The 18,752-nt window shown below is 42.2% G+C and overlaps 1 protein-coding gene across 3 annotated transcripts in view; it reads left to right on the top strand.

Annotated features, from left to right (window-relative positions):
* Nucleotides 1-18,752, top strand: part of RPN2 (ribophorin II) — a 52,002-nt gene that overhangs the window by 29,226 nt on the left and 4,024 nt on the right. For all 3 annotated transcript variants that reach the window (XM_024559196.3, XM_045194537.2, XM_045194538.2), the window contains exons 10-16: nucleotides 7,700-7,791; nucleotides 9,390-9,504; nucleotides 11,838-12,032; nucleotides 13,293-13,379; nucleotides 14,811-14,906; nucleotides 16,263-16,338; nucleotides 17,899-18,028. In XM_024559196.3, coding sequence (XP_024414964.2) covers nucleotides 7,700-7,791; nucleotides 9,390-9,504; nucleotides 11,838-12,032; nucleotides 13,293-13,379; nucleotides 14,811-14,906; nucleotides 16,263-16,338; nucleotides 17,899-18,028 — 791 coding nt within the window. The remainder of the gene's footprint in view (nucleotides 1-7,699; nucleotides 7,792-9,389; nucleotides 9,505-11,837; nucleotides 12,033-13,292; nucleotides 13,380-14,810; nucleotides 14,907-16,262; nucleotides 16,339-17,898; nucleotides 18,029-18,752) is intronic.

Raw genomic sequence — 18,752 nt, 5'->3', positions numbered from 1 at the left:
CTGAACTATTCATCCTGTAAGGTTCTGTTTAAATGTTGTCCCTTCATCTGTGCTGCCGTAGAACTTAATTTTAATTTTATTTTTTAGTATGCCCTATTTTAAATACACAGAAAAGAGCAGAGAATAATACCATGAATCCTCATTTTACTTCCTGGCCACTTACCTCTTTCAAACCCTAACATTTTCCTGTATTTGCTCCTTTTTTTTTTTTTTTTTTTAAGAAATAAAACCCTTATGGATTAAATTTAAGGTCTTTGTATTCCTCAAACACTTTTTCTTCCGTTTCCCCAGATTTGGGGTTTATTGTTCCGGTGCCAATTTTTACATTTCTGCTACATATATTGCATGTATTTTTAAACACTATATTGCATTGATTTGCATCTTCTCAAAATTTATATATTACATTATACTGTATGTTCCTTTTGCAATTTGCTTGTTTTCACTCAGTGTTTTATGACAGCCATATTTATACATGTAGGACTAGACCTATATGCATAAATATGGGTAATTATCATAAAAGTAATCCTTTTTGTGAACAGCTCAGATTTTATTCATTAATTTTCCTACTGTCAGACATTTAGATTTTCACTGTTACAAATAGTGCTTCTGTGAACATTATTAGTGCATTTGTCCGTCTGCATGTTTTATCTGGAGCGGTGATTTTCAGTCTTAGAGCTCATGGCACATATACACTAATTACTAAAATTCTGCGGCATACCAGGAAAATATATTTTTTGCCAGTCTGACAAAAAAATAAGTATAATTTTAATTCATTCACACCGGATGTCTATAAATGTACCGATTATTGTCTTTTTTCTTTTTCAACAATCTAAGGGAAAAGAGGTCAGTGCCCCTGACTAAAATAGTCAGGTATTGCATGTTTTAATAATTCTTGCGACACACCGGTTAAAAATCACTGATCTTGAGTGAAGTTACGGGATGAAAGGGTGTGCTCATCTTCCAGCTTTGTTAAGTATTGCCAAATTGCTCTTTTCTTCTTACTCTTACCAATATTTAGTATTAAGAGTTGATGATATAGCTTCGAAATGGTATTTTGTTTTAATGTTTTTCCTTGGTTACCGGTGAGATAAAGATCTTGTGTTTGTTGGACATTTGGGTTTCCTTTGTCTATTTTTCTTTTGGTTTATTAGTTTTTTCTAATTATTCATATTTTAGGAGCTGTATGTATTCTGAATACTAATCCTTAGTTGTGAGCATCAGATATCTTCCTTCAATGTGTTGCTTTATGGCCTCTTTTGATGCACAAAAGTAAATTTCAATGAAGCCTAATTTAAAATATTTTTTTCCTGTGTTTTTTGTGTCTTTTAAAAAATCCTATGCTGCTCCAAGGTCAAAAAGATATTCTCCTATATTTTTTCAAATTTATTTTTTATTGTATTTTTTCCATTACCATTTATGCCCCTTATACCCACCGCCCGCCGCAGTCACCACGCTGTTGTTCGTGTCTCTGCCTCCCCTATTTCCTTCCCACAGTGTTTAAGTTGTTTTCACTTCATAAAGTTTATTTATCCTGCTGTAGTTTTTACACCCTGTCCATAATTCTTTTTGCATTGTATGCTTCTGTGTTGTTCCTTCATTGGGTTGGGAACTCCTTGTGGGCGGAGACCAAATTTATTTTTTCAGTGCTTTTTCTCACGTTCCCTTGTAACTGTGTCTTCTCACATTCCGTTCTAACTATGGTAACTCACCATCCAGGGCTGAGCTTGGCTTTTTTTTTTTTTTTTTTTAATAGCTTTACCGAGGATACAATTGTGCAGCCATCACCACTCTCTAATTCCAGAACATTTTCATCACTCCAAAAAGCAACTTCAGGTCTAGTAGGTACTCCCCATTCTATAGGAATACATCCTCCTCCTGGTCCTGGCAACTGCTAATCTACTTTTTGTCCCCATGGTTTGCCTGTTAGGGACATTTCATATAAATGGAATCATACAATATGTAGCCTTTTGTGTCTGGCTTTTTTTACTTACCATAATATTTTTAAGGTTAATGTTATAGCATTTATCAGTACTTTATTCCTTTTTATGGCTGAATAACATTCCATTATAGGGATATATCATATTTTATTTATCCATTCATCAGTTGGTGGACATTTAGGGTATTTCTTCTTTCTGGATAATAAATATTGATGTTATGAGCATTCATGTACAAGTTTTTTAATTACCTGTTTTTAGTTGTTTTAGGTATATGCCTAGGCGTGGAATTACTGGGTCATACAATTACATTTTACTTTTTGAGGAACTGACGAACTGTTTTTCAAAGAAGTTGCAACATTTTACATTCTCTCTAGCAATGTAGGGAGGTTCCACTTCTCTACATCCTTACAAACACTTAACTACCTCCCCGCCCCCCCCCCCCATTGTGGCCATCCTAAGTGTGAAGTAGTATCTTATTCTGATTTTAATTTGTATTCCCCTGATAACTGATGATATTGAGCATCTTTTTATGTGCTTCTTGGTGATTTATATATCTTTGGGGAAATGTCTATTCAGATCCTTCATCCATGAAAAATATTTTTTTGATCTTTTTATTTCTTCCTTCCTGATATGTATACCTCTTACTATTTTCCTAATTACATTATTTGTCTTTATATTCTTATGACTCCTTTTTATTTTCTGGGTATAAGTCTCTTATACATGATTTGCAAGTACTTTCTTACAGTCTGTAGGCGGTCTTTCCCCTTGTTTTCTTTTGAAGCACGAAGAGTTTTAATTTTGATGAAGTCCACTTTCTTTATTTTTCTTACACTGCTTGTGCTTTGTGTTACATCTAAGAAACCATTGCCTAATCCAAGCTCGTAAAGATTTATTTCTTTTTTCTTACAAGAATTTTATAGTTTTAGCTCTTACAATTAGGTTTCTGGTCCATTTTGAGTTATTTTTTTTTAAGATTTTGTTTATTTATTTTAGATAGAGGAGGGGAAGAGAGAAAGAGAGGTAGAGAAAACATCAATGTGTGGTTGCCTCTCATGCGCCCCCTACTGGGGACCTGACCTGCCCTGCAGCCCAGGCATGTGCCTGACTGGGAACTGAATCAACGACCCTTTGGTTTGCAGGTCCGTGCTCAATCCACTGAGCTACACCAGCCAGGGCTGAGTTAATTTTTATATATGGTGTGAGGTATGGGTCTAACTTTCTTCTTTTTCATGCGGATAGCCAGCTCTCGCCGCACCAGTTATTGAAAAAACTCTTCTTTCCCTATTGAATTGCCTTTGCCTCTTTGTCAAAAACCAGTTGACTAAACTAATAGAGTTAATTTCTAGACTTGCAATTCTGCTTCATTAGTATGTATTTTTACGCTGTTCTTGATTACTATAACAGCTTGGCTTTTTCTGCAAACATCAAGTCTGGTGTTTAAGTGTTTCTGTGGTTGTTGGGGGAAATTATCTAAGTACAAAATAGCAGAAATGGTTAGTAGCTGTTATTCATGCAATGAAATAAGCTCCCATTGAAGCCCTTGCTGCCTTTTTACTTCACAGTGATGGAGTATACATTACACAATCTCCTCTCTTCCTCTTCATTGCATTAGAGCTTTATATACGTGTTTGCGTGCGTGCATGCTCTGACCTCTTGCACACGTGCAACTTTATGGTGTAATTTCAGTAATAGTCACATCTGTAGCCTTAGAGTGGCTCAGCAGGTCCTGTTTACTCTCCTGAGGGACGCTTGACATTGGTCAGAGTGCATTAAAGGTGGTTTGGTGTGGAAGGCCTGTGATAACACTCGTTGACATTGGACTTGCCTGTCATGGGGACCATGGGTTTTAGAACTATCTTTAGCATTAATTGCCCCTAATGCACCATCATTTTTGACAGTAATGAGCTAAACAGGAAGTTATTACTCAGCAGAAAGACTGCATTTCCTGGAGTTAAAACATTTTTTGAGGTGTATGTGGCATGCAGCGCAGGCAAAGAAAGGACTTAGCATGACTCACTGTAAAACAGGCTTAGCTGCATTTAAAGTGGCTCAACAATCCCCTTTGCTCTTATAAAAACTAATCTTGCAGTGTTTGTTTAAAGGAAGAAGCAGCTAACCAACAGGGATCCTACCCTGAACCCTTTACAACAGAGCTTTGAACAAAGTTTCAATGATTTTATTTCTCAGTTTGCTTTAAAAGCATAAAAATGCATTTCTTTTAAATGTTTTCAGAGACCCGTTTGTAGTGAGATTTTAGGAGTGGAAGGACTTGTTTTAAACTGTTCCCTGTTTAAGGACAGCCCTGCAGTGTTTCTGTGCAGTGAAGAAAGCTGCAGCTTGGGGCCTTTTAAAATTAGGGCGGAGAGCAGACCCACAATGACTCGAGTTCATTGCAATTTGCCAGTCCATGTGTCTGTATTGTTTAGGAGTGCCTACAATGTTTTTAGAATAAACACACAATCGAATCTTGATTAGCAAGCCTTAGTGACCATGTTATTGTTGCAAGTGTATAGTCAAGATTCTAAATAAAAACCTGAGGAGCCTTACACACATTTTTAAACATCAGTTTGTGTATGTCCATCTGCTGAAAGGGAGAGTAATTATTTTTAAAGTCATACATTGGGTGGTACTTTTTAATACAAAAATATTTATAAAGAAGAAGGTACATAGCACACAATCTCATTGCTCAGGTAATCCCTACTTTTTTAAAAAATAGGAGTAAAATATGCATGTAGTTAAAAATTTCAAGATACCAGAAGATAGATAATGACGTAGAAGAGCCTTCTCTCAAACCTTTAGTCCAGCCCTCCTCAGAGGGAGTCTGTTCTGAGCAGTTAGCACGTATCAAAGACTGTCTGCATAGCCTCTCCTTCTGACACAAAGGGGTCGTTCTGTAAGCAGTTGTATTCTCTGCTTTCTTCACTTTCGTCACAAAGTAGAAGCTCCCAGCTTTCCCCTTGGGGGTCAATTCAACTTGATGGCTCCCCCACCCCACCCACCCCCACAATAATTCACCCAGTTGCTTAGACTTGGTGATAGGCAGTGATGTTAAATACAGTTCTGCCAATAGATGGTTGTATATTCAAAAGTAGAAATCCATAGACCCTCGTTCTTTTGAATTGCTCCGTAGTAATTCATGGTGTACATGTACCATTATTTATTTAACTTGTCTCCTGTTTATGGACATTGAGGTGGGACAGTGATTTTAAGATCACATTTACAAATTAAATGAGTGAGTCTTTAAGGAGGAAATTCTTTAGTTAATGTTGATGAAGAATGTAGAGTAGTTAACTATGAAGACAGATTATTATTATTATGTAATAGCGTGGGGTATTGTTAAACTCCTACCTCTTCCAAAAGTAGAGGCCTGCCTAAGGCCTCCTGCCACACAGTACTCCCTAGCCAGGGATACCCCAAGGCCAACTTCTGTCACAGTCCTTTTCCTGTGCTTTTATAGCACTTTGCACATCCTTCATTAAAGCAGTAGCCTGATATCTTTTAATTTAGCTTTGCATATATGCTTCCCTTTAGGACAGGAAGTACATCTTGCCATCTCTGTATATCTCCTGCACCTAGGTGCTCCTTATGCTCTAGGGGGTTGCAGGGAAAGTGGTCTCAGGGGGTGTCTTGCTAAATAAAAGTCAGTAGCCTGATCAGAGCTCTTTGACTACTTTTTTTAAAAAAAGATTTTATTTATTTATTTTTAGAGAGAGGGGAAGGGAAGGAGACAGAGAGGAAGAGAAGCATTGATTGGTTTTCTCTTGCACGCCCCTCTACTGGGTACTGAACCCACAACCCAGGCATGTATGTGCCCTGACCAGGAATCGAACCAGAGGCCTTTAGCTTTGTGGAATGATGCCCAAGCAATGGAGCCACGTGGTCAGAGCTCTTTGGCTACTTCTTTGCTTGAACCTTCCACTGCAGTTTTTCTTCAGATGGAAGTGGTGTCAGTGCCCCTCTGGGTTGAGCTGTATGTGTAGCAAATACTGCTCAGTTTTGAGCCCTGTATAAGTTGTGAAGCTTTTTGCTCAGCAGAGAGCCCAAAGAGCCGAGGTAGAGGCTCCCAGCTTGCTTCTGGTGGAATTACTCAACTTGAAGGCTAACTGTTCTCCACCACTGCCATAATCACTCAGTTGTCGAGATTCATGACAAGCAGTGATGCTAAATATAATTATGCCAATAGGTGGCTGTGTATTCAGAAAGTTGGAGATAATATCCTTACAGCTTCTGGTAATAAATCTTTTGAGTTTTTTTTTAAGCACAACAGAACACCCCTACTCAACCTGATAGTGATTGAGACTGTTGTCACAAAATAGTTATTATGGGGGCAGAATAGTAAGCTGTTAAAAGGAATTACTTGATAGCTGTCTTTATCCCTGTTTAATTTTCCTTTGCCCTTGATTTGAGGCTGTCACACCTTGATAATACATTTTAGGAAAATGCTGAAACTATCCTTCAATTATTTGCCCAGCCCTCTGTCTGACTGTTCCTTGGTCCTGACTTAGACTATAAGCCAGTGGATCTGGCAAAGATTTCCTTAAGTATTATATTCAAGCTTATCAAATATTTGGGAGTCTCACAGATGTTTGCACATAAAAAGTTCCTTGGGTTTGTTTGCATAATTTGCACATTCAAACTTATATTTTAAATTTAAAATTCCCCATGAATAGACTTTTAGCATGTTTTCTGTCTCTTGGAATTTTATACTAATTTTAAATCAGATTTTTAAAATTTGTTTACTGGCATCAACAAGCTCCTCTCTGTGAAAATGTTTATAAGAATGTGTAGAATTCAGACATGGAGAGAGTCAAGATGGACTGGTTTGTGCTTATAATAGACTCTAAATTTCAGCGCTTTAAAACAAAAGTTTCTTTTGGCCCATGCTAGCTATCTTTAGTCTGTCAAATGGGAGCTCTGCTTCATGTTTTTCTTACTCTAGGACCTAGGTTTAAGGAGAAAGCCCCTTTCTCTACACAGTGTCTATGTCAGAAGAAAAGAGAATCACACACTGACTCTTAAAGCTTTTACTTGAAAGTGACACACTTCACTCTGCTCACATTTCATTGGACAGAGCAAGTCACGTGGCTACACTTGACTCCAGGGGGACAGGGAACTACAATTCTGTCACATGCTCAGGAGAACCAGAAGTACTTGGTGCATGGTACAGACACTGCCTTAGCTTCTTAGGTCTTCATGGGCAGACTTAGTCTGCTTGGCACAGAGTAAGTGTCGCTGGGAAGGTGGGTAGCAAGGTACTTAAGAACATGGACTAACTTTCTTCACCTGAAATAGCACTACCTTACAGAGTTGTGGGGATTAAATGAGATAATTTTTGTAAAGTCTTTGTCTTTCACACAGTAAATGCTCAATAAACATTAACCGTCATTAGAATTGAGTACTTACTGATTTTGATTTAAATTATTTGAAGGGTACTGCGTAAGGATTTTTTCCCCTTATTTATGTTAAAGGACACAAGAAAAAAATCTACTTTTTTTTCCCTTCCTTCCTTTTAAACATATACAGTCCAACCAAAGCCAAAGAAGGGAAGAAGGGATAAGAATCAAGGAGTTACTTTTAGGCCTCAGGATGGGAGAGGTAGAAATACTACCTGGCTGGGTCAGTTTTACTAAAATCATTGAAGATTTCCTGTCTTAGGAGTTTTTCATGCCTCCACTCACCGTTGAGAGAAAAATTTGGATGTGTGCGTTAAGTCCTGGCACATCCACCAGGTGACTTGGCGATTTTCTTTTGTTTCACTTTAGCTCAAAGTCAAGATCTCAACTGAAGTTGGCATCACCAGCGTTGACCTCTCCACTGTGGATAAGGATCAGAGCATCGCACCCAAAACCACGCGGTAGGTAGGGCGCCTCCTGAGCGTGGGGTCGGGCTTGAGCCGAGCCCCTCTAGATGCCTTTTCTGCTCAGCAGTGATCCAGCTCACACCACCAGGGGTGCTGCGTGGCGTACAGGCAGTTTGGGGGGGGTGTCCGCACCAGTGGTCAGTCTGGGCAAACCTTCCATGAGATAAGGAACTTGTGACAGAATGTAAATCCTAGTCAGTGAGCTCTGTCACCAAATACATTATTTAATTAAGATGACAGTTTTTTCAAGGACTTTCTCCACGAAGGAAGCAGTGTATTAACTTATATTCCGGTGTAGCGTCTTTATCTTCATAGTCCTCAAGTTGCTTTTAGTGGCCTCATGGCAACTCTCTGACCCACATGTGGCTGCAAAAAGTTGGAAGCCTCATAGGTCCTTAGAACTGAGATAGCAGACAGCTAGCATTAGGGCTACAGTTCCCTTTCTCAAGTTCATGGAAGGCGTCATCCATCTGCCATGGCATTTGTTCCTTTTTAACACAACCTTCTAAGTAACCATTAGCGACTTACCAGAGTTGGACCAGAACACTGTATGAAGCCCATTTGTCAGCCCTCTCCCAGATCCTTATTTTGGGGGCCCATCTAAATCTCTGGGTATAGTCAGAGCCCCAGCTTGACTCAATGGGGTTGGCTATTGATGTCAAAGAAAGTAGGTGAACCCTCAGGGCCATTTGGGATGTTACTAGCTAGAGCCTGGAAGGGAAGTGTTCCCTTCTTTTATGTCCTGTGACAGGGCTGGGACTTCTGCCTCTGGCTTGAATATTTTCGTAGTTACATTGGAGATTAGAGCACCGTTGAGAATCCACTGCAATAATGTCTGTGCAGGTGCTTTGCAAAGTTTAATGTTCTGTATAGATGAGGAGTTGGTATTACTCATAAGTAAATACAGAGCCTAAGTATATGATAGAGCCAGGTGTGAGCTCTGTAACCATTTGGCTTGTTCTGTCCCCTGGCCATTTTAACCTAAAATCCCAGGAAATAGCTGTGAAAAGAACAGTTTTCTCATCAAGATGGCCTTTTGAGAAAATGACTTTTTAAAATTCAATTTCAGAGAGGAAAATAAATTGAAACAGTATCTGGGAAAAAATACGGCATTTTTAAAAAAGAAAAGAAAAAGCTATATTAAATACCCTTTTCTCTGCATCTCCTACCCTCTCGTCTCCCAGCCTTGCTCACATATGCTGCTGACACCGATCCTGTGCTTATTTCTCCTTGTGGTTTGCCAGCCCAGCTCTTCAGTCCACCTGTGTGCCTGCAGGGGAACACCTGAGTCCCACTGGTTCCTGCCTTGGTTGACTTGACATCCTTAGGTCCTGGAAGTAAAAGCCTGGAGCATCTACACATAGCGTTTTCCCCAGGCCCTGCTAAAAACTGTGTGCTTTTCTCAGTCCCGGCTTTATGAGTCCAATTTGCCCTCAGGCCACAGACGATTCTCCACTTCGATCTGTCCACAACAGAACCGTGTTACAGTGGAGGAGAGAAGATTAAGCAATGAAGTGAAGTTTGTTTTTCACTCTATTCTTAGATACATGCAGGTCCCTTCTGGAGATTTACTGTACAAATGTCTCTTTCAGGGTGACCTACCCAGCCAAGGCCAAGGGCACCTTCATCGCAGATAGCCACCAGAACTTTGCTTTGTTCTTCCAGCTGGTGGATGTGAACACTGGGGCCGAGCTCACACCTCACCAGGTCAGGAAAAAGCGCAGACATTCTCTTGGCTTGAAACGTTAGAGTGCACTGGAGTTGTTGATCTGCAGGGAACCGACTAGAGAGAATTCCGAATTCCTGCTCTCAGACCTTCACTCTGCATCCTGACTGTCCATCAGGTTCTCCCACGTGACACCCTGCCCCCTCTCGGTTACTGGTTGTAACCCTGAACCTGGAATATACTCTTCTTTTTAAAAGCTTAGCTAGTATTGAGAAGATATTTTTAAGGCAGATTAGCACTTAATTAAGGATTTTTTTTCTTTCTGACAAAAAAAACAAAACACCAAAAACCATATATTAAAATAATTTTGAATAAAGGAAAAACCTAGACAGTGGGCCCAAGGCATGTTTCTGTTCTGGTCAAAGCAGATTTTCCATTTGTGGGAATCTGAAAAATAGTTCTCTTTTTAACTTGTGCCTACTTCATATTATGAAAACAATAGGCTTCCTTTAATTATTCTTTAAAAGATTTTCAAACCAGGCCCTTTCCCCAGAAACTCTGATAGGGCCTTCTGTCCCCTCAGGCACATCCTCCCTCACCTCTGTTGTCCCCCTTGATTGGAATTAACTGCTCTCAGCTCTGCCCCATCCACGGTAGTATTGTAAAGGGAAATTCAGATAAATACTCTGAATGCTGAAAGACAGGAAAGACTGTAGGACTGAGTAGCCTTGGTTTAGGTACTTTGTAGTGATACTTTAGCAAGAGCCAGCAGACCTGTGTTCCTGCTTGAGGGGCGGCTTCAGAGCAGACCTCCGAGGTGGGTGAATTTACTTGGAAGTATTTTGCTTTTCATTTCTTGTAGCTGCAGTGGCTGAGCTTATGCCCAGGCCCCAGAGTGGCTGCCTGCAGGACCACCGTCCTGGCGCTTCTCTGCTCCTCTCTCCCTTCCACCCCCAAGCTCCGAAGTGTGTGCTTGGTGCACTCCGTTAGGGCCGTGGCTCACCAGCCTTTAAGCACTCCAACCTCTTAGCATTTTGTGTCTCATCTCAAAATGACAGTTACCAACCTAGCAGCACAAGGGAAGAAAAAATACAAAGAAAGGAAGTTATAAAGCTAAATTGGTGAGCTTTGAGTTTGGGTTAGAGTTAGTGAGGAAATGTAACTTTAAGTGAATACTTGCCTCATCCAAGATTCTGTTTTGGAAACCATGGCTTAGAGACCTCCCAGGTAGAGGTGGCGTTTTGCAGATGAGCCTGGCTGCCGCCTGCGCTTGGCTGTGACAGGAGGAAGATCAGGCATCCGGGCTGCTAAATCTCATTCTTGGCCAGGACTCTGTAGTCAGGATGCTTCACATCTCTGGGCCCCTTTCCCTAAATACTTTGATGGTTTTTTGTTGCCCAGGTGTAGAGTAACAAATGGGATTTGTGTTTTTTTCTGTGGATCCAGCACTAGCTGTGTGACCATGTAACTCATTTAATCCACGCGCCTTATGATCTATAAAATGGAACCAATGTACCTGCCTTGTTGAATTCTTTATTTTGAAACCCTTCAAAGAAGAGCTCTGAGTGGATGCTGTTTTGCTGCAGTTCCAATGTGCAGAAACCTCCGTTTCTCACGTCGTTGGGGGGTAAGGTGAATAGCCTGGCCCCATCGTATTGACAATATTGGCTGCTCTTTATTGACTAGCTAGTGTATACTATGTTCTGTGCTCAGTGCTTTGCCTGCGTTATCAGGGATCTTCACACAGGTACACTGCATGTTGAAGATAATCTTTTTATCTTAAAGGTGAAGAAATCAAGCCACAAAGAGGTTGAGTAACTTGCCCAGCTAATAAGTAGTGGAACCAAATCTGTCTTCAGAGCCTGGGCGTTCTCGGTGGCACCAGGCTGCTCTGCTTGATTAGAGCTCTGCCTTGCTATCAATCCCCAAGCCTGCTCTACTAAATCTTTAGCTGGAGGCACTAGGAAATTGAAAATGGGCCTCTTACAGTTCCACCTCATTTCCTTTCTTTTTACCCTTTGGTGAAGAAGTTAATTGGGCAGTGAAGTGGCCAAAAGGCTGGCAGGAAGAAGAAATTGGAACAACAGCAAAGTGCTTAAATCATCCACAAACTGGGCATTCAGCCTCCAAGTAGTTGAGAATTGGCTGCATCTCTGAGTTAAATTTCTCATACTAGCAAAAGTTATCTCTGCTCCCTGAGCTAGGAACCAGGGTAGAATGGCCACTCCTTGCGCTCTCTTGGGCAGGTCTAGTAGAGCCCTAAGCTCCCACCATGATGAAAGAACCAGCGGTCTGCAGCCTCATTGACCCGATACTGAGCCCAGAGAGAGTTCTGAAATTACTAGATGAAATACAATATTATTGTTCCATCCAGACATTTGTCCGACTTCATAACCAGAAGACTGGTCAGGAAGTGGTGTTTGTTGCTGAGCCGGACAGCAAGAATGTATACAAGTTTGAGTTGGATACTTCCGAGAGAAAGATCGAATTTGACTCTGCGTCCGGCACCTACACTCTCTACTTGATCATCGGAGATGCCACTTTGAAGAACCCAATCCTGTGGAATGTGGTATGTGCCTAAATGCGCTTTGACCCAGACAAGAGTGACTGTGCCACAGTCAGGCCCAGTCAGCCCCTCTTCAGGGGTCTGGGCTCTTTACCCTCGCCTTGCCTCTGCCACCCTGGGGCAGCAAACACGTGCTGTGAGTTGAGGGGCTGTGTGCTGTCACTGTTAGGAGTCGTAGGGGCATGCACATGGCCTGGCACATAATAGGTGCTTAGTAAACAGTGATTGATTGAATGCATGAATGAATGAAGTGTATACATTTGCCTTCATGGGTGCTTACAAATTTCTATAAAAGTTATTCTGGAAGAAGGTTTTCATATTACATCAAAACATTACAGGGGATGTATAGATAAAGGCTGTGGCCTTTGCGATATGGTATAACCTCGTGGGGTTGGGGTGGGGTAAGATTTGAGTTCCAGTAACAATTCAGGATGGTGCGGGACAGTGAATTGTAGGATATGCAAAATGCTAATAAACTAATAATCAACATTTGTGTATCATGTTATAGTTTACATGGTGCTTTTCACCCACATATCTCACTTTTGATTGGTGTGACGAGAGAAAAGTTCTTGAAAGATGTGGCATTAGAGCTAGGGGTTGAAGAACTGCAAGGGCTTATCAGAGTAGTGTATGGGTCAGTGGGTGATCACTGGGGAACAGCCTGCAGAAAAGCCTGATGTGCGTTCAGTGCAGTGTGAGCGGGTCCGTTTTACTGGCGCACCTGAGGAGTCTGGTCGGCAGCAGTAGGCGAAGAGGGTGGAAAGGTAGCAGAGGCCGAATTGCAGTCCTTGAACGGTTGTTGGCACCCTTTGCAAGACACAGGGGCAGCTGCGTTTCTTCTGTTGTATTCAGAGCTCCCTTTCTTCCCCCGGACTTTGGGCAGCTTTTTGCATGAGAGCACATTGTCATTTCTTCTTTTTTCTCCGGCTAAATCACACTTCCCAGGGACACAGAGCATTTTCTGATTGCAGCTGTAACAGCTTGAGTACCGGCTGAGGTTTTTGTATTAAAGTAGCTCTGTGGGACTCACCAGGCCAGTAGAAAATTGGAACTCTTACTCTAAAAAGCATTTTCAGCAAATACTTGTTTTGTTCTTGAAATTTTTACTGCCTCAATTTGTCAGCTAATAGATTGGAAGTGATTAGGCTGCTTGGAGTTTTTTTCAGTTATGGTCCTGGGTGTGAGGAAGGGGTGCTCTCATGCTAATAAGTCTTATTCCCTTCTCTGCTCCTTTGCCTTTAAAGACTGCTTTTAACTTTTCAGGCTGATGTGGTCATCAAGTTCCCTGAGGAAGATGCTCCATCGACTGTCCAGTCTAAGAACCTTTTCACCCCCAAACAGGAAATTCAGGTATATTTCAAGGGGCTTCTCCACCACTAAGCATGGAGAAGGAATGTGAACTGGACACAATGACAGGACAACAGACCCCTAGATGGTGGCGTTCTGGTCCCTTCTTTACCCTGTGTATATAATGCTTTATAGGCTGGTCCTCGCCACCCTGTGAATTAGGCAGAGCAATACCTAGAGCTGAGAAGACAGGCTCAGAGAGCCCAGTGACCAGCTTCCAGAAAGCAGATAATTGGAGACAATCTTAGAACCCAAGTCCAGTTTTCCTGAACATCGGGAGGTATAGCCCTGAGATCATTGCTGAATAGCTACGGCAGAGCTGGGTTTGGCATTCTTTCTCTCCGTTCCTGCACAATCAGGGCTGATGGGGCCCACAGGGCTTTCCTCCCCAAGGGAAGTCCTTCCTCTTACGGGATTCACCTTCCTTGCACACAAATACTAGCCGTTCCTGCCCAGCCTAGTCCACAGGATTGCTGTGAGGATCACAGCAGATCATGGATAAGGCAAGAAAGGTATTGAAAAGTTTCTAAAGCACTTTACAAAATAAACACTAATTATTAAACACTTTGAGCCCTGGTTAAGAAAACTGAGGTGGATCCACTCAGTGAATTATTTTGCATTCATGAGAAAAAATGTTATTGTAGTAACATGGAATTCTACATGTAAATTAATGTTGAAGTATTCCAAGCAGACTACTTACTCTCATTTCACTATTTAAAAAAGGACAAAGGCTGCCCTGGCTGTTGTAGCTCAGTGGATTGAGTGCGGGCTTGTGAACCAAAGGGTCACTGGTTTGATTCCCAATCTAGGGCAAATGCCTGGGTTGTGGGCCAGGTCCCCAGTTGGGGGCATGCAAGAGGCAGCCACACATTGATATTTCTCTCTCTCTCTCTTCCTCCCTCCCTTCCCCTCTCTAAAAATAAATAAATAAAATCTTAAAAAAAAAAAAAAGGCCCAAATGTTAAAGAGAGTGAGGTTAACACCAGTTAGCTAACTTGAGTGGGGGAGCAAGTGGGTAGATGGTGCCACCCTAGGAACCCAGAAGCATTATGAAATCCAGAGTCCTGCCTTGGATGTGTCCCTCGGGCCATCCACACACCTGGGCACCCTCTTTGATCCTGGTGAATGAATGCCACTTGATGGATTGCATATCCCCAACCTCTAAATGGCAGTGCGTCTTTGAAGGGATAAAGCGGGTTGGCCAAGTAGTGAGCTGGGACTAATATAGTGTCTTTGAAAGGAGACCTCTGGGATCAGAAGCCAGCATTTGGAAGAGCAAAAGGCCAGGTGACCATTCATTGCCAAGGGCTTTTAGCATCTGGGAGACAGTTCCTCATCTTGACTGTTACTGGCATTTTGGTCCCTGGTCAACACGGCATTCCCTTCTGGGAAGGGCATGTTCTTAAATACTCCTGGTGTGACTTCTTTTGGCAGCACCTGTTCCGTGAGCCTGAGAAGAGGCCCCCCACAGTGGTGTCTAATACATTCACTGCCCTGATCCTCTCGCCCTTGCTCCTGCTCTTTGCTCTGGTGAGTAGCTGTAATTAGCATGGGCAGCGTGTGTCTGGCACCAGACTCAGCAGATATAGCTGCTCCAAAGGAGGCTTTGTGCTCTGGCCTCAGCACAGCTCCAGAGGGGTCCAGCAGCTGTGACCTGCAGTGATAGTCAAAAAGTTTTAGAATAACTAAAATTCCCCACTGTAGGGAGCAGCCAGATAAACCACTCCATTAATAAGGGGCATGAGAAAGTATCTACTGGCCATTAAAAATGATAAAGGTGTATGGACTGGGGTGCTTTCTGTAGGAATGTTCAGATGAGGTTAAGTATGGAAAAACCAAGGCCTAATTGCTATAGCTATATAAAAATAGAGTATGGAGACTGCATTTCAGCACCATTTGGAGCATAAAACTAAGCAACCTATAGTCCTCATAAAAGCAAATGTTGAATAAATTATCATATATCCAAACAATGGAATATTATATAGTTTATTAAAGGAATGGATAGGTTTATGTGCTGATAAGACAAGATTGCCAGGGTGTCTTACTGGGTGACAAAGGCAAGGGGTAGAATAGTATGTTTAGTGTGATCACCTTTGTGTAAAAACCTTGAAAAGGCATTATTTATTAGTGTTGGTCATCTCTAAGGAGAGGACTGTTTAAGGAGTATAGAGAAAGGAACATGCTACCTTTCATATTTTAAAGTGCTACTTTAATTTTTTTACCAAGTGATTTTTTTCTCTCTTTTTAAAAATTGTTAACATAGATGTATATCATGAAAGTTCAGAGAATTTTGAGAACTCTATGGAAAACTCATGAGATCTTACTTTTAGAAAACTGCCTCTGTTCCTAATTCATTCATTGATTTTAATGAAAGAATTAGTGGTCAATCCAGACCTGAAAGGCATGCAACAAGCTTTCAGAAACCAGACCCTAGGGTCTGGGCACCTGTTTGAGTGATCAGAATTTTCAGAAGGCACGGAACCCACCCAGAAAGCACACGCATCCTACCAGCTGCAGGTAGGTTTATCTCACCAGTACGTAGAGAAACCAGCAGGGGTGCCAGTTAACTTCACACTTCCTGACCCGTCAGCTTCATGGGTCCACCTGTTTTAAAATAAAAAATTTTGCTGTAATTAAAAATGATGTTCAGGTTCGAGTTACCCAAGTACGTTTGAGAGCAGGTGTTAGAATGCCTTTCTAAAGAAAAGAGGGGACAAATTTTGGACTTAGAATAGAGTAGTTGTCACTTGGTAAAATTCCCTGTCCATCAAGTATGCATAAACTTTCAAGCCCTTGGGGCTGTTCATTGGACTAGCATTGACTTGCAATGTGTTGCCTCCCTTTAAGTTCTAATGTCTTTTTAATTTATTTCTCCTCATCATTTAGTGGATCCGGATTGGTGCCAATGTCTCCAACTTCACTTTTGCTCCTAGCACGATAATCTTTCACCTGGGACATGCTGGTAAGTGCTCCCGGCTGCTAATTCCATTTAACCTCCTCTGACATTTAGCCTGCCCACGCAAACACCCTGTAAAGTAGACCCACAACCTATTAACTATAATGACTTAATAGTATAACATTTCCCTCTTCCTCCTGGGCTTTTAGGACAGTTAATATGATGATAAACCTGTTTGGGCCGTCAGCTTAGAACAACTGTCATTAGATTGGGTTTCATTGTACTAGGCTACTGTTGGCAGGCCATTTACCCTCATTTAATAGCCCTGTTCATTTCCAGAGATTACTCACTTACTGTAGCTGTACGTTGAGCCATCTTCCTGGATGAAGAGCATTAATGCAGTTTCCAAAGATTATCTTTCCCCACCGTATCGATCTTCACATTTTCTGGCATCTGTATCTGGACAATAATAGAAAACAGTTGCTTCCACAGTCAGACACACTGTCCTGCATTGTTCTCTTGAGAACTCAGGACCTAAACGTGACAACACGGTCCATTGCAAATCAGCCGAGCCTTTCAGAGACTTTGGACACCATTGGATCAGTGGTGCCTTGCATTTCACCAAGACTTCGATATTCTTTTCTCATTTCCTTGACTCTTGCAGGAGTCACCCTCTTGTGTCCAAAGTGTGCAGCTTCTGTAGGGGTCCGTAGATGAATCCCTTAAAATTACAGGCAAATGTGTGTCTCTTCTTTTCTGGGGAAAGATCGAGGCGGTAGCTTTGATCGGATTCTCACAGTGGCCCATGACCTCGAAGATGGTTAGGAACCCCTACTGAAGTTCATCTGTCATCCCTCTAGGCACAGTGGACAGGATCACCTTTCTCTTCAGCCCAGTGCCTGGTTTGAGTGCTAGCCCTCCTGGGTCAGGCTGAGAACAAACGCTGCGGTGAACGCGTTTGGAGCCAGGTTTCCCTTGCCGGAGTGCTTTGTGTGCACACCCCCCGTTTGATTCTCATCCAGCCCCGATGGGGGTGACGGGGTGGGAGCTGAGATCCATGTGTGACGGCTGAGAGCATTTAGGCTCAGCAAGATGAAGTGGCCAGAAGGGCAGAGCCTGGACCAGAACCCTGGGCTTCCCGTGCTCAGGCTGGAGCCCTTCTCCCTAGCCCTCTCTCCTCAGCCCTCCTCGCTTCCCTCCTGGTCACAGTGGCCAATTATCCCTAAATTTTTTTTTAATAAAAGGAAATTATTTATTTAATCCCATATACTTTTTTTCAGAATTTGAAAAATAAAATGAGTCCAAAATGTAACATGACGGTAATGTTTAAAAAAAACACAAAATTTAAAAAACCTGCATTAAAGAAAACAGATGTGCGCCCGAATGTGGAATGAGACAGATAAAATAGCCGAGATCTGGCTTTTACCTCTGGATTTCTTGGTAGCCAAGGCTTAGAGGCGAGAGCATTGAGTTACCTATGTTTTGGTGTGGGATAAAAGGAATAAAACAAACGGTCGAGAAATGGCAGGCGTTTTTAGGGTCCGGTGATTACTGCTGCCTGCTGTCCTCTGCCCCAGCGTGTTGTCACCGTTTCATTCCATCGGCCATCGTGGCGCTGTTTTGTAGCTATGCTGGGGCTCATGTACGTCTACTGGACTCAGCTCAACATGTTCCAGACCCTGAAGTACCTGGCCATCTTGGGCAGCGTGACGTTTCTGGCTGGCAATCGGATGCTGGCCCATCAGGCGATCAAAAGGTAAGGCCAGGGGTGGTGGGCCATGGCCCCAGAGTGGGATCAGAAATATTTTTGTCCCCTGTGCTCCCCCAACTCTGAATGAGGGTATGTGGCAAAAAGATTTGTATCCTTAAGGGTGTGTGTGACACGTTAGTCCAGCCTGATACAGAACCCTTTTTAAGTCAGAAAAGGGTCTTTGTGGTCATCTTTAAATGTTTTAAAGCCACATTAGAACAAGAGGAGAATATAATTACTTTATGAAGATTAAAATGGATTAGCATGTGTGTCAGAAGATCATTGTTAATGTGCTGGTTGTATAAAAATGTTCTGCTGCTACTGAGAGCCCTGCCTGTCTCCCTAGCTCTGGGGGTTTCTCCTCTGTAGCCTCCTTCAGGCTCCCAGGGCTCTTCCTCCTGAGCACAAGGTCCACGTGCTTCTCCCAGAAACTTCCGCACTGCTCAGGAGGCGGTGCCCGTGCCGGGGAACCAGACAGTCTTAATCTTAATCCTAGGTTCACACAATGATCAGATCTCCATGTGTTGGCAGCTTGACTTTTGAACCTGGATTAGAGGCAAATTTGTATGTCTCATAGGTGTTTGTCATTGATTTGACTTGGGTGACTTCAGCCATGTAAAGGCCAGTAAGAAAAGGTCAGATTGCTTTCACCTTTGGAAGTTAGCATTTTCAAACATGCCCTGCTTTCTCCCTCTAGGACTTTTGCAGGGAGAACGTAATTCAGTGGTGT

Source organism: Desmodus rotundus, chromosome 6, assembly GCF_022682495.2.
Source record: "Desmodus rotundus isolate HL8 chromosome 6, HLdesRot8A.1, whole genome shotgun sequence".
NCBI lineage: Eukaryota > Metazoa > Chordata > Mammalia > Chiroptera > Phyllostomidae > Desmodus > Desmodus rotundus.
The sequence above is the reverse complement of the archived record's forward strand: the minus strand, read 5'-3'. Positions and strand labels throughout refer to the sequence as shown.